Source organism: Nyctereutes procyonoides, unplaced genomic scaffold (genome assembly GCF_905146905.1).
Source record: "Nyctereutes procyonoides isolate TBG_1078 unplaced genomic scaffold, NYPRO_anot_genome, whole genome shotgun sequence".
Taxonomy (NCBI): Eukaryota; Metazoa; Chordata; class Mammalia; order Carnivora; family Canidae; genus Nyctereutes; species Nyctereutes procyonoides.
The window spans coordinates 14,675,721-14,690,569 of NW_026575133.1; the positions used below are offsets into that span (position 1 = coordinate 14,675,721).

At 37.9% G+C, this 14,849-nt stretch overlaps 1 protein-coding gene across 1 annotated transcript; it reads right to left on the reverse strand.

Moving 5' to 3' along the window:
• Positions 1-718: 718 nt before the first annotated feature.
• On the reverse strand, positions 719-14,776 carry BBIP1 (BBSome interacting protein 1). Its single transcript, XM_055346390.1, has 3 exons — positions 14,273-14,776; positions 1,759-1,836; positions 719-1,078 (listed from the first exon to the last, which is right to left on the reverse strand). The coding sequence occupies exons 2-3, from the start codon at positions 1,802-1,804 to the stop codon at positions 912-914; spliced, it is 213 nt and encodes a 70-aa protein (XP_055202365.1). The 5' UTR covers positions 1,805-1,836; positions 14,273-14,776; the 3' UTR covers positions 719-911.
• Between the last annotated feature and the right edge of the window lie 73 nt (positions 14,777-14,849).

Here is a 14,849-nt window from a genome sequence, read left to right on the forward strand (position 1 = left end):
TATTCAGTGTCTGAGAAGATAGTAGCTACCAATAAGTAATAGTTCTCTAAAGAATGAGCACATTTCTAACCTCTTTTGCAGAGCCTAATTATTCAGCAAGGCCTCAAGGTCTATGCTAATTTAAATTTTCTATTACTGATTGTAGCAACCAGCCGAGAATTATATTCAGAATTTACAAAGGTATTCTTAGGAATATGCCCGTTACAGGGTTAGGGAGTCTCTTAGAACTAAAACTCCAAATTTAATGTTCATATTTATCTCATGGGCTCTTTCAAGCACCTATTTTTTTCTATTTTTAGGGTTTTGTGTTTGATACCTGGATGATAAGAGGTAGCATGGTAATTCTTCAGTCCTTAAAATCAGTATCATTAAAAGCTCAGGGACTACTTGAAAAGTGTAGGTTTCTTAAAAGTCAATTTAAGAAATAACAATTTTGTCATTATTGGTAGGACCAGTTGGTCAGGCAAAATAGCCTTAAACATGAAACACAAAATTCGTAATACAAAATTAAGTAATAATGTAAAAGCCTAAGAACACTTTGTATGAGATTAGAATGTATCTTCAAATTCAGTTTTTAATAAACATGTAAAGATTATCTGAATATAGAAGTTGCATTTAGTCACTTGTGCCTAAGAATGTTATCTACAAGACTGATAGTAGGAATGGTGAACAGTAATTTACGTTCTAAAAACTTGAGTTAAAAAAAACAACTATAAAATTTGGGTTCAAAGTTTTTTAATTACTCAAAGTACAATACAAACCAGAGTGTCTAAATTCACGAGTTTCATTAGTCTCGGGTATTTTTAATATTATTTAAAAGTACTGTTAGTTTCACTATCTTCAGCACACAGATGCAAATAATTGTCTATTGTTAATAGTAAGGTAGGTATTCTGTAAAAGTGCTAAGTTATTCAGTGAGTGATTTGCTGTTGTTCTTTTTCTGCCATTTCTTGTTGGCGAATCGTATCCTGGGCTGCTTGCTGCATTTTCTCCAGTTTTTCCAGAGTCAGAGATTTTAAGGGTAAAAGTTTGGGTTTACACAGCACCATTGTGGTTATATCTTCCACTGACAACTGCCCTAAGTTTAAAAAGAAATAATTTAGTGAGATGACTCAGTTGTATGGTGGTTTGAATTAGCTAGAACGAAGGTCTAAAGACTTAATCTACTGTCAATGAAAACTCTTGTTTTCAGTTACTTCAAATATATCAACATTTAATACTAGGGAGTTCATAAGGATGACATTTTTTAACTTCCTGCCTAAGATTCTAAGCAGAATCTATGAGAGAGAACATTTTGTGTCAGATGTTTAATTTGCAAAAAGACTTAGGAGAAATACATAGTGCATAAGAGTACTTAGTAAAAGTATGGTATTTAATACGAATATTCATTACTGAATGTTGAACTTAAACCATCAGCCTTTAACAACTGCTTGACGTGGGTTTCTTTTCCCCCACTTTCAGACCTTACTTAACATTATGGTCAATTATAATACTACTTTTTTTCACTGAAAATTTCATATTTTGAGTATAACAGGATTTTTAGGTTTAAGAAATTGCTTCACTTGTCATCCTTTTGCTGGAGAAAAAAAGTAATAGATGAGTTCTAACTCCCTAAAAGAAGCATAATAAAAGGGACAGTAAATATGGCATACTGGATGCAAAAGAGTTACAAATTTTAGCTGCTATCTGCCATTCCTGCTACTTTTTATTTAGGGTTCCTATAATATTCCATGACCTAAGTATTTGTGATTTAGATACCTTGTTTTGGAAGAACTTCGTGGAACATGGACTTCATTTCCGCCATATCTGAATTGTTGGATACAGCTAAGTCTTTTCCTTCAAAGAGAAATCAATTATTAATATTCAAGAATTAATTTACAAAGCATACTGCTTGAGGTATTTCCATTGTAGTTTAAGAAGTAAAATCACCTGGGTGTTATGCTATATGTTGGCAAACTGAACTCCAATAAAAAAAAATTAAAAAAAAGTAAAATCACAATTCCTATAGAAGATGAACTATCTTATCCTTGCATAATTTTCGTATTAATTTCCTGTGGGTCTTTTCATTGAAACAAAATTTGAGCGAGTTCACATAAGCTTAGATCTTGTCAACATTCTTTAATCAGTGGAGGTGTTAGTTTGTAAGGCTACATGTTCTAAATTTTTTTCCCTTGTGAAAAATTGGTAGGACTTCATCTTTTAAGTCATAATTACCTGATACCAGCTGAAGAAAACCAAAAGCATTTATATGTGGCCATTTGGTTCACTGATAGCATCTCCCAGAATGAATGAATGAATGATGTATCAGGTAAAAAATATTACCATTTGGAAAGTGGGGGAAGGCAGGTAGTTAGAAAAAAGAGGAGGTAGTAGGTACACATTCCCACATTTTTCTTTCTCCCTGATGTCTACTTTAATCCCTTTGCTATAATGACAAGCTTTATAGGATCAGTTACTGGCTACACAGCTGACATCTGTAAAGAAGCAATACAAATGGGTGAAACTGGCTCTTGAACAAGTGAGAGGTTGGCTTTCGTTTTATTACTTTCCTGTATTACAGGGATACTATATGCTAAAGTGCCAGCAAATACCTTCACCCTGAGTATTTTGTTAAGACAGCAGCGTGTACCAACTGGCTGATGACATTTGTTTGCAGGGTTACATTCCAGATTACTGCTATGCTGTAAATTCAAGGTATACTGGACTGTAATGTGTAGCATGATTCTTTTCCAAACAGGGATGCTTCTCCAGACAGTCCCACCCCTTCTGTGATATTTCACCATAGTGATGCAACCTTACCATGTGCCTTTCACAACATCACCACAGAAGATTTATTATTTATAAAGTGGTGATGCTGGCATGATGCCTGTCTACCGCCCACTGCAAATTAGTTTTAATCAAGTGAAGCTGCTTCTGGTCTCAGTCCCACTCTCCCACTACTTTGACATTTGTAATAAAAGCTTCCTACTCTATCCACGAAGCCTCTTCTTTCTTGTTCAAATTCCTTTTCTGGAACATCTTAAGTCCTGAGGAACCTCTATCTGTTTTCCAGAACTTTTGTCAGAATTTACCTCTACACTGTTCTTTTTGGGAGTGAAGATGAAATAGGGAATGGACCAGGAATAAAGCAACTCATCACTAACTGGAATCTGAGATTAGTGCAATAAGCAGCTACTTTTTTTTTTTAATTTTTATTTATTTATGATAGTCACACAGAGAGAGAGGCAGAGACACAGGCAGAGGGAGAAGCAGGCTCCATTCACTGGGAGCCCGATGTGGGATTCGATCCCGGGTCTCCAGGATCGCGCCCTGGGCCAAAGGCAGGCGCCAAACCACTGCGCCACCCATGGATCCCAGCTACTTTAGAATGCGTAACTTCTGCCACATTCTATTCTTGTTGCCTAGGCCTGCCAGTGGTACTTAGTGATCATTTCCCCTCCCCTTTTTTCCACATTTATGTTGAAGGCTAATAACTGCAGATCCGTCATTAGTCTGAATATAGCTATAATAAAAAAACAGCCTCTCCACTAAAATACCATAATGAAAATATTCACTAGGCTTTATTTGGTGCAAATCTGACATAATATGCTAACAGGGAGGACAGATATTACAGATATTGATAAATGTGAAGGGAATATAATAAAATTTTTTTATCACCAAATTTCTTACTAGCAAAACTGGATGAACCACTATATAGAGTAGCAACTTCCAGCTACTCAGAACTCAACGGCTATCCTTTTGTTCTCTCAATCTCTTTCACATCCAAAATATGGTCTGAGGAAAACAATGAAACTTGGTGCTCAACCAAACCGTAGTTCTCTGTTTCACTAAGCTGCCATTGTTACTGTAAAGGGTGTGGGGCCAAAGGCCTGGTAGGGAGTGGGTTGGGTCTGGTGTGGGGAAGATCAGCGCCAGCAGTCACTTGCCTGGGTGGAGTGTCTGCTTTACTAGGGTTGGTTATTGTCCTAGGCTTCCCCGCTAGGCATTGGCGGGAGAGAAACAGGAAGGGAAGGGCTAAAATAAGCAAGGTGGTGATTGGATGGCCCTCGTTGGTAAGGCTATATTGTCTTGATAATTAACTGTCCAGATAGTCCACAGGAGTAAGGGACTTTCTTTACCAGGTGGCCTGCTAATAGCCAGACATGGGTGGTGTAATGTGCCCTATGGAGTTGTGATTGCTCCTAAGGGTAATTATTATGTATGATAAGTGCGTAACACTAGGACATAGGGTCAAAGAAAAACCATACCAGCCATGACTGAAATTCATGTGTATCATACCAGTGCCATGTCAGTTCAATGAATATGTGTGTCTCAGTGCCTGGCTGGCTCAGAAGAGTATACAACTCTTTATTTTTTATTTTTTTGAGCAGACAACTCTTGATCTTGGGATTGTGAATTTGAGTCCCACGCTAGGTGTAGAGATGACTTAAAAATAATATCTTAAAAAAATTCGTGTCTATCACATGCAAAGCACTGTTCCTTAGTGAACAAAACATGAAACCCAAAACTTTTTGGAGCTTACACTCTAGAGTATGGAGAGAGAGAGAAATAATATAATTTTATAGTAAGTGCCATAGAATATTAAATAGTTTGAGGATTTAGGAGTGCTGGGGGGGGTACTGCATTTTAAGTAGGAAAATGATGATGGATTCATTATAAAGGTGAAAATCACTGCGACCTCATTTTGGTGGTGCATGTTACATTTTTTGAAATTGCAAAAAAGCCAAAAGCCTGATAGTATCTAGAGTTAGAGAAGGCATAGGGAAATGGGCAGTTTGGTGGGTGGGTTTCTTGATACAGGTTTTTTTTTTTTTTTTTAGAGGGATACTTTGTAGTATCTATTAATATTTTGTATTTTCTACTACAGCTAAATATGCACGTTTTCTTTGATTCAAATGTTCTTCTAGTAACAAGCTCTAAACAATGCACCAGTGTATAAAGATCTACGAATAAGAATGCTCATTAAAGCACAACACTGAATAGTAAAATGTTTAGCAATATGTCAAAGGCTAAAGAAATTATGGAACAGTCATAATTTGCAAGACTTTAAAATGATACATTTATCAAGGTATATTTTTAAGAGAAAACATAACATTTGCAGAAGTAAAATTCTTACACTAATAGAACCCAAATTTTAATGCTTAGAGAATACAATGTCAATCATTTTTTGAAGCTCCTGGTCTGGGTAATTGGAAAATAATGTTTCATTTTCCCTCATAGTTTCTTTACTTTGTAATTTGTCCCAGAAATAATGGTTTTGATAGTATATTTTAAAGTCATGATGAAGTTAAGCAAACTTGTAGCCATTGACTTGGATGCCTAAGATTAATGCAGAAGAACTTGGTGGGAAACCAAATCTTTGTCATGAGATATTTTACTAAGCTGTGGGAGTGGTAGCTAAAAGACACTTAAAATCTAGGAAGGGTTACACTTTAAATCAATCAAACCCATACTGCTATCATAAATTAATCTTACAACTTGGACAAGTTAAAAATTTCTGGGGGTGATTTAGTTTGATACTAGAACTAACTTATGTGTGAGACTGGTAAAGAGCACTAAAGTGTTCTTTTGAACCCTGAGAATATATGTTAGTGGTCCTCAGATTTTATGTTTATATAACACCCACAGAAAAATTAAAAAACTAGGTAAACTAAGTTTTTTCTTTACAAATTTCTAAATGACATATAAATTTATCATTAAGTTCAAATAGTTATAAAGATATAATTTCCAGCATATTTAAAAATACCATTACATTAGTCTTTGAAAACATAGCCAATATAATCTAAGTATCATAAAAGTTTGACAGCTATTATCATCCATAATAAAAAGAACTCTTTAAGTCAGAAATTTCACATCTTTTTTCTTCCTAAACCTCTAGTATCATTCCACTTAATTTTATGTATTTTCATACTTAAACATATTTTAATGGTTTATTTTCCTACCATATTTCTCTACAAAAATGTTTATAAACCAACATGGGTCCTGAACTCATGACCCTGAGATCAAGACCTGAGCTGAGATCAGGAGTCAGATAGTCAACTGACTGAGCCACCCAGGCACCTCAACAACGTTTATGAATTTAAACGAAAAACTAAAATATTCTGGATTGAGTAATTCTAATTAGTGAAAAACTATCAAAACACAAGTTACAAAACAAAAACGAAAACAAAAACAAAACAAGTTACATACACATGGATAAAATAATTACTGAAGATGAAAAATAAGGTTAATGGCTCTATATATGTTAATAAGGACAGAGCTTTAAAAATAAATACTGGACAGTAAAGACTGGAGTAGAATGGATATTCTTTTCAGGACAAGGGAATTATTCTTTCAGAGTGGAAAATAAATGTTAGCATAATAGGAATTTGTGATATGTTCCTTTGCAAACATATTTTCAACAAACATACCAAATACCTATAATGTGGCAGCCACAGCTAAATGAAGGAGATACAGTGGATAAGAAGCAGTTCTCTTTGAGGAGTTTGGGGGAGGAAAAGGAGGAGAAAGAGAACATGTAAATAAATAATTACAATTAAATATAACCAACTTTAATAAAAGCATGTGTATTGTGCCTCAAGAAACCAAAACCATAAATAACTTGGTTTAGGATAGGTGACAGTGGCTGGTCTTTGAAGAACTACTAAATGTGATACTAGATTTAGTCCCCCAAGCATGAATCGGGGTTTACTATGCAGAGAAGCAGCTGTGTAGCAAGGAGACAGTGTTCTAGATAAAGTGAACAAGATGCTCAGAGTCATTAAAAGAAAAACAAATCTAGGCAAATGACCAGAATACAGAGTACAGTGTACATATAGTATATGTACTGTGGTGGGACTGAGAAGGTGGAGGCCAGTTCAACCTTAAGTGCCATGCCTGAGTTTGGGCTTTATATTCTATAGACAAGGGAGCTAATTGGATGGCTCCGAGTGGGTATGTGACATACAATTAGTTTTTTGGAAACACATTCTAGACAAAAAGGAAAAACTGAAGAGATACTAGAGGCAGATCAGTAAGGAAGCTATAATTATTTAGGTAAGATGATGAGGGTATGAACAAAAGCAGTGATAACAAGCATCAAGAGGAAAAGATACAAGAGGTGTTAAAGGATATAAGAAGTTGAGATTCAAACATCCTCCACTATTTCCCTCATCCCCCACAACCTCTGGGTGATAAATGATCAAGGATGACTGAGATTTCAAGCCAGTATTTCTGAGTGAATAATGAAGGTATTAATGGAAGTTGAGAACACAGAAGAGGTACAGGTTAAGGAGGGGAGGATAAAGACCAAGAATCAGGTACACTGGGTATGGAAGTCCAAAAGGAAGGCAAAAAGGACTGGATGCCCAGAGAGTCAATGGTACAGTAGTATAAGCTACAGAAATGAATATTATCACCTAAGAAGGATATGGAAAGATGTCAGATGGTGGTAGGATAGGTGGTAAAAAGACATGAATACAGTGTAGTGGGTAAGAGAAGGATATGGAGTCAGGTTAGTTATTTAAACAAGTTTATTTTCTAAGCTTTAGTTTCATCTGGAAAATAAAGCTTATAATGGCACTGTTAGACAGTATATTAAATGACATAATTCATTATCAGTCCCTACCACCTGGTAAGAATTCAATGGATATCAATGATTCTGTGTTAAGCCATTACAATACTGTCATAAACTTAGATTCTTAGAAAAAATAAGTCTATTGACGTGTACTAAGAGTTATAGAGGCTTATTATTAAAACAGAGTGAAGAAAAACTCATAGGGAAGCAGGAACACTTTATTAGAATTCTCCACTCATCTCCTTTGCATCTGTATTGCCTTATAGGTCATCTTAAAGGAAGAACAGTTTCAATACCCAGAAATCTACTTTAGCTTCTTTCCTTTAGCATCATGGCTCTTAAATTTTAGTTTGCTTAAGAATAACAATGTTTTAGTACAAAATCATGTATTTTAACTACACTGACATTTTAAGAGATTTTCTACAGTAATTCTGAAAATAAATAACTTTCACCCGAAGAGGTGATTTTAGAATTGAAGTACCCATTTACCCATCTCCCACTGCATCTCCTAATACATATATACATATACTGAATTTAACTAAGACCAGGTCTAGGAAAAGTGATTTTGTCAAATATCACATAACTGGTAAGTGAAGAAACAGGATTTGAATTCATGTCTGCCTGACTCCAAAGCCATGGTCTCTTTAGTTTTCTCTGTGCTGCATCTGTTGGAATGGCTTGATGATCCTAGACAGATTTAGTATGGAGCCCCACTGCAGGAACGTGACCATTTAAGAAAATGTTAGAAAAGAGGAGAGATTATGGTATGTAGAAGCCAATGAAGGATGAAGTAACACGGCATCTTCAGGTTCTACTGAAATGGGCAGTTTTAAACCACTAATGACCTCTGCACAGGAGGAGGAACGTAAAACAGAGTAAATCTTGGATAAACATGTAAGTGCAGCATATTGACTAAAGCCCTGCATTTTGTTCTCTCTGCTATAGCTTTAACCAACATGCTGTTTTTCTTTCTCTCGATTTCCCTCTCCTTAATTTGAGGATTCAGCATTCCAGTGTCATGTTTGATACCATCCTGAAAGAAATATCTTAGTAGGAAGAAATACTGCTTTTTGTGGATTTTGTTTATAGTATTAGTATTATTTTTAAAAGAGGATGTCACTGGAAATTTCAAATCTCAAGCTTAATTAGAAATATACAACACTGGGGATCCCTGGGTGGCTCGGCGGTTTAGCGCCTGCCTTTGGCCCAGGGCGCGATCCTGGAGTCCCGGGATCGAGTCCCACGTCGGGCTCCCTGCATGGAGCCTGCTTCTCCCTCTGCCTGTGTCTCTGCTTCTGTCTCTCTGTCTATCATGAATAAATAAATAAATAAATCTTAAAAAAAAAAAAAGAAATATACAACACTTTAAAAGCTTACACCTTTTGCATCTTCCCCAACCCCCTACCAGATTAGTTTACAGGAGAATATAGTGATGAGAACAAGATCATGGGTTAAATAGTCAAAAGACTGTTAGCTTTAGATGGTACACTATTTCATCTAATCATCTGGAAAAACATAGGCTACAGTCATACAAGGGGCAGAGAAGGGGGATAGGTTACTAAAATCCAAATTTCATTCATGGTCACTCAAAGCATATACATATAGATTAGAAATATCAAAATGAGGGGCACCTGGCTGGCTCAGTCAGGAGAGCATGACTCTTGGTCTCAGAGTTTTGAGTTCGAGCCCCATGCTGTGGGTAGACATTACTTAAAAAAAATACAATCTTGGGGCACCTGGGTAGCTCAGTGGTTAAGTATCTACCTTTGGCTCAGGTCATGATCCTGGGGTCAAATCCTGAATGGGGCTCCCCCTAGGGAGCCTGCTTCTCCCTCTGCCTATGTCTCTGCCTCTCTCTCTGTGTCTCTCATGAATAAGATCTTTAAAAAAATACAAAATTAAAATACAAATATCAAAATGAAACATACTGTGAATGCCAATGCCAAGTCTTTGTTTTTAGAAATGTTTAAGACAAGATTTGTATGTTTTTAAAACTGTCTTCCTAGGTCATACTAAAAATCTCCTTAGTCTAATGTCTGATCTTTGTTAGGAGCCCCAAGGAGCCACTTTGTGGGTCAATGTGGTTATCTTCCATATGTGCCTACCACTCCAACTTGCCATTAGTTCTTCAACATAATGCTTTTCTCCCTCTATTAATTTATCTTAAACTTATCAGCTTATTCTAATTGTAAAAAAACTACATTTTTAAAGTTTGAAATCGAATGCTTCAGAGTGTTCTAGGATTCCAAGTATTTTAAACAAGCTATGATAATAAAGTCTAATGTAAAATTTAAAACAGAAGCTTGTACTGGAGGGTTTTCTTTTCTTTCTTTTGTATTAATCTATTTTACATTTATACTTCAAGTGGGATACAGGGTTCTACTCTAGCTCTACTGTTAACTAGCATGATCCTGAATACATTTCTTAACCAATTATAGGTTTGATTTTCTCATAAAAAGCATGTTTATTATCTATCCTGGGTTGCAAGATTCAAGTAAAAAGTAGATGTAAAAGTGCTTAGAAATACAGCGTGACATTTATTATTCCAGGTTTTTCATATCATCATAAAATAACGATGTAATAATGGACTGTTTTAGATTTTCCATTAAGTACCTTCTGACTCTAAAAATTCTTCGAATCCTTATCAACACTATAGTACCTGTAAGACAGCATGAGCTATTTAAAGATATTTTCCTTTAAAAATTTGTTATGTTTTTTTACTTTTAAAGGGCATGTGCTGGGGCACATGGGTGACTCAGTCGGTTAAGCGTCTGCCTTTAGCTGAGGTCATGATCTCAACGTTCTGGATGCGAGCCCCACATCAGGCTCCTTGCTCAGTGGGAAGTCTGCTTCTCCCTCTCCCTCTGCCCCCCTGCTCATTTTCCTCTTGCTCTATCTCAAATAAATAAATAAATATACATATATTTTAAAGATTTTACTCATTTATTTGAGAGACAATGTGTGAGCACAAGCAGGGGGTGCAGCAGAGGATGAGGGAGAAGCAGCAGTCTTGCCACTGAGCAGGGAGCCCTGCTAGGGGCACTGGATCCCAGGTCCCTGAGATATGACCTGAGCTGAAGGCAAATGCTCAACCCACTGAGCCACCCAGGTGTCCCAAATAAAATCTTAGGAAAAAAAGCATATGCTGCCAAACTATTCCCTTAAAAAAAAAAAAAAAAAAGAAAAAAACTTTTTTTGAAAGAAAATATTTTTAAAAGATTTGAGAGAGCATGTGCACTAGCACAAATGCGTGGAGGAGGAGAGGCAAAGGGAAAAGAGAATCTTAGGCAGACTCCTCACTGAACACAGAGCCCAATGTGGGGGCTCAATCTCATAATCCCAGCCCAAACCAAGAGTCAGATGCTTAACTAACTGCACCACCCAGGTGCCCATAGTAAGTACATATTTTAAAAATATGATAAAGCAAATGTATTTCACAATATGATTCAAGGCTGAGAAACTGGACAAGTTTTTAAGCTGGTGGCAAATAAAAACTTTTAAAATTGTAATTGAAGGAATGGAAGCTTAGTGTACATAAGAATCTATCTTATGTACATTACATAAGATAGATCTTTTTGATGGAGGTGACAAGTATGACAAGTGGCTTGTTGCTTAACCTAGAAAAATAGGGATCCCTGGGTGGCACAGCGGTTTAGCGCCTGCCTTTAGCCCAGGGCGTGATCCTGGAGACCCGGGATCGAATCCCACGTCAGGCTCCCCGTGCATGGGGCCTGCTTCTCCCTCTGCCTATGTCTTTGCCTCTCTCTCTCTCTCTCTCTCTCTCTCTCTCTGTGTGACTATCATAAATAAATACAAATTAAAAAAAAAAACCTAGAAAAATAAATGCACCTGAAATAAGGCAAAACATATTTCTAAGTATTTTCAGACTCTAGCCTATTTTCACGTAAGTGTCAATCCTATTTTCATGTAAGAAACAAAGGTCATAAACTGGTAGCTTTTGGTCCTATGCAGTTAAATGTCTTCCTGGCTCACTAAATGTTTAAAAAGTATTTGAACCAGTGTTTAAAAATCAGAATATTTCACTTAAAGTCCAAATTTCAGCTCCTCTTGACAAATCTGGCAACACTGGGCCCATATTCCCATATGGCAAAATTTGGCTAGGGCTGGGAAGTAATGTCCCATTTAGATGAACATGGGGAGTCCTCTAGTCCCCTCTACTGCCTATTGTTCCATCTCCCTTACCGTCCCCATTGCTACAGGCACTTGACTTCACAACTTCAGAAGGATACAGAACCACTATAACACATTATAGGCCAAATGTCCTATTTTATCATTAATAGGTATTAAGAAACAAAAATACAATCTTTGAGAACTGAGGGAGATGCCAAAAGCAATGTATTTATGTAAAGGACAATAAAGGATAATTTTTGGTGAATATTTATTCATTTAGATCCTTTTAAGTAAATTCAATCTGCTCAGTACAGGTTGTGGATGGCTACGCAGAAATAGTAGGAAAAATATGAAACATTTTGTTTTTTTCAGGACTTAGATTGACTGATAGATGAATTTTCTTTCTTTCTTTTCTTAAATATTTATTTATTCATGAGTGAGGCAGAGACATAAAGGGAGAAGCAGACTCCTTGCAGGGAGCCTGATGAGGTACTTGATCCTTAGACCAGGATCACGCCCTAAGCCAAAGGCAGATGCTCAACTGCTGAGCCACTCAGGAGTCTCGATAGATGAATTTTCAAACAGATTAGATTTCTGAATGTAAACTAACATGAAGAAAAGGTGAAGGAGGGAGCCCCAAAAGAAAGTGTTTTTCAGCAGATATATAGTAGTAATGTTCATTCTCACTCAAGCGGCTGCCTACTTGCTAGCAGAGCTTAATTTGGACTGATAATATTCATCTGGAGATGCCAAATAACATCATATGTCATGTGGTTGGAAACTATACTAGTTCTATTCTGTTTTGCTATCTGGCATCTGCTGGTAGAAAAATGTTGCAACATGTTCAATTTGGCTAATTAATTTAGACTCATGTGAATAAAATGTGCGTTGTCTAGCTTCTGAACCGTGCCTAGGCCTAAGAACAGGAACTGTTCTTCTTGGATGAACTTGGATGATGCCACCGGTTCTGGTATACTTCACTAGCAGACACTACTATTAAGTTAATAGAAAATGACACATCCTACTCACACAAAATACCAGATGGCCAGCAGTTGCCTTGGTATCTGCTTTGATAACATCAAGATTCATCTGTATTTGAATTGCAGGGCCCACACATCTTTCATCAACAATCCTCAGGGTGCCAGGAGTTGAAACTCATGAAACTGTGCTGACATCAGTACACTGCTGCAGATTATATCGCATCAGCTCCAAGTGTCGGCAAAGTAGCAGCAACACTTTACTATAGGCAGACAGTTCAGGATGCTAGCACTTACTCTTCATAGGCAGGAGGATTAAACGCTAAACCCTTCTTTGTAGGATACCACAGGAGGTAGTGTGTGCAGAGAAGTGGGATGGATTTATTTATTTATTTAATTTTTTCCTGTGGGACGGATTTAACTAGCAACATATGACATGGGTAGATACAGTTATTTGAGAAGGCTTAATCATGATTGGCAAAGTATGAATACTGTAAAGTATTCTTGCAAAATAAGCGGAATTTAATCAAGCCTCTAGATCAACTTCTGACTTACAAGAAATAAGAAAAAAGGAGACATTCAAAAACACCTTTGGCTTGAACTTTTTAAAATGACAATGTTACAGGGGAAAAAAAGATAAGGGAGTTGGTCTAGATTAAGGCTAGAGTTACAACACCCATATACAATACATAAACCTTGACAGGGTCCTGAATTCTGTTGCAGAAGCTATTAACTTCTTTAGTTGTGATAATGATAACATGTTTTGCAGAACTTTCTAATTACTAGGGAGTATATTTTGGAAATGTTAGAGATGTCTGCTTAACAATAGGTGTCTGTAACCTATTTCCAAATAATTTAATGACAACGAAAAAAGCATGAAAATAAGGATGAAATAAATATGGCAAAACGTGGGGCACCTGAGTGTTTCAGTGGTTGAGCGTCTGCCTTTGGCTCAGGTTGTGATCCTGGGGTTCTGGGATTGAGTCCTGCATCAGGCTCCCTGCAGGGGACCTGCTTCTCCCTCTGCCTCTCTCCAATGTTTATTATATTGTTTTGACTTTTTTATGCATAATTTTTTTTAATTGAGGGAAGAAATCATGTTGGAAAGACTTCAGAGGGGAAATCTAAGAAAAGGTTGAGTAACAAGAGCAACGCTGCATTTGATCGACTGAAGCTGGCAGTGTCTTAGGCACCCGGCAGACACCAAACATATACAATCTTTTTAGTAGTATTTACCAAAACAGTATCATGTGCAGGATAAAGATGATAAGACAAAATCATTCCATTCAGATGTAAACACAGCAGTAAAGCTAAAAACATAAGCAGCTGTCATATAAAACAGTGGTTGTCATAAAAGCAGCATAAAAAGTGCTAGGTAAGCACAGAGGAAATTACTTCCTGTTGGAGACAATCTGGAAACACATCTCCAAGGATGAGTGGGGCATGGAAACAGTCACCAAAGGTTAGTGCTTCAATGATTAATTTTGGAAGAAACAAGAGTAGTTAGCTCATTTTGGCTAAAGCGTGGGTAGTATGGGAAGCAGAAAGGAGAAAAGGCAGGTCTGCACCCTTGTTGGCTGGCTGGGCAAGTACATTTTTCCCCATTTACCTGAAAGTTCTCCCGGTCTTCTCCCCGGCAACTGTAGGCACCCGACCCGGTATGACCAGGACGACCTGCAGTCCTTGACCCAGGCCTACGGAAGAAACCGCACGGTCGAACGTGTTTTGGAAAGCACGACGGCATTTCTAAGCATATTCACAAGCATTACGTTGTCTAGTAAAGCGTGGACGTGGGGGAGCAGGACCGTACGGCTTCGCCCAGAACTGCAGTCATTGCTTTACAAGCGCCCGGAGGAGGAGAAACCAAAGGAACGAAACGACGTTCAGAACGTGGAGACGGGAGGCGGGAAAATAAGGACTTGGAGGGGTTGCGGCTGCGGTGGCGGACCCCCTCCTTGCTTCCTCGGTGGCGACGGAAAACGGTCTCCTGGAGCTCCACAACCCGCCGTCCTCCGAGGGTCGGGGCGGGGGAGGGGGCGCGGTCGGGAGCCCCGGCCCCCGGGAGCCACGAGCTCTGCCCCGCGGCGCGCGCCCGAGCCCCCCGCGGCCGCGGCCTCGCCCCTCCGGGAACCTCGGGGGGCGGGGGCGGGGCGGCCGCCGCCAGGCCCTCCCGGAAAGAAACCCTC

Excerpts from the sequence above, each read along its gene's own strand:
- BBIP1 (XM_055346390.1), bottom strand. The coding sequence starts at position 1,804 with ATGGCGGAAATGAAGTCCATGTTCCACGAAGTTCTTCCAAAACAAG. Across the intron at positions 1,079-1,758 it reads CGAAGTTCTTCCAAAACAAG|GGCAGTTGTCAGTGGAAGAT; the intron begins GTATCTAAATCA and ends TTTTAAACTTAG.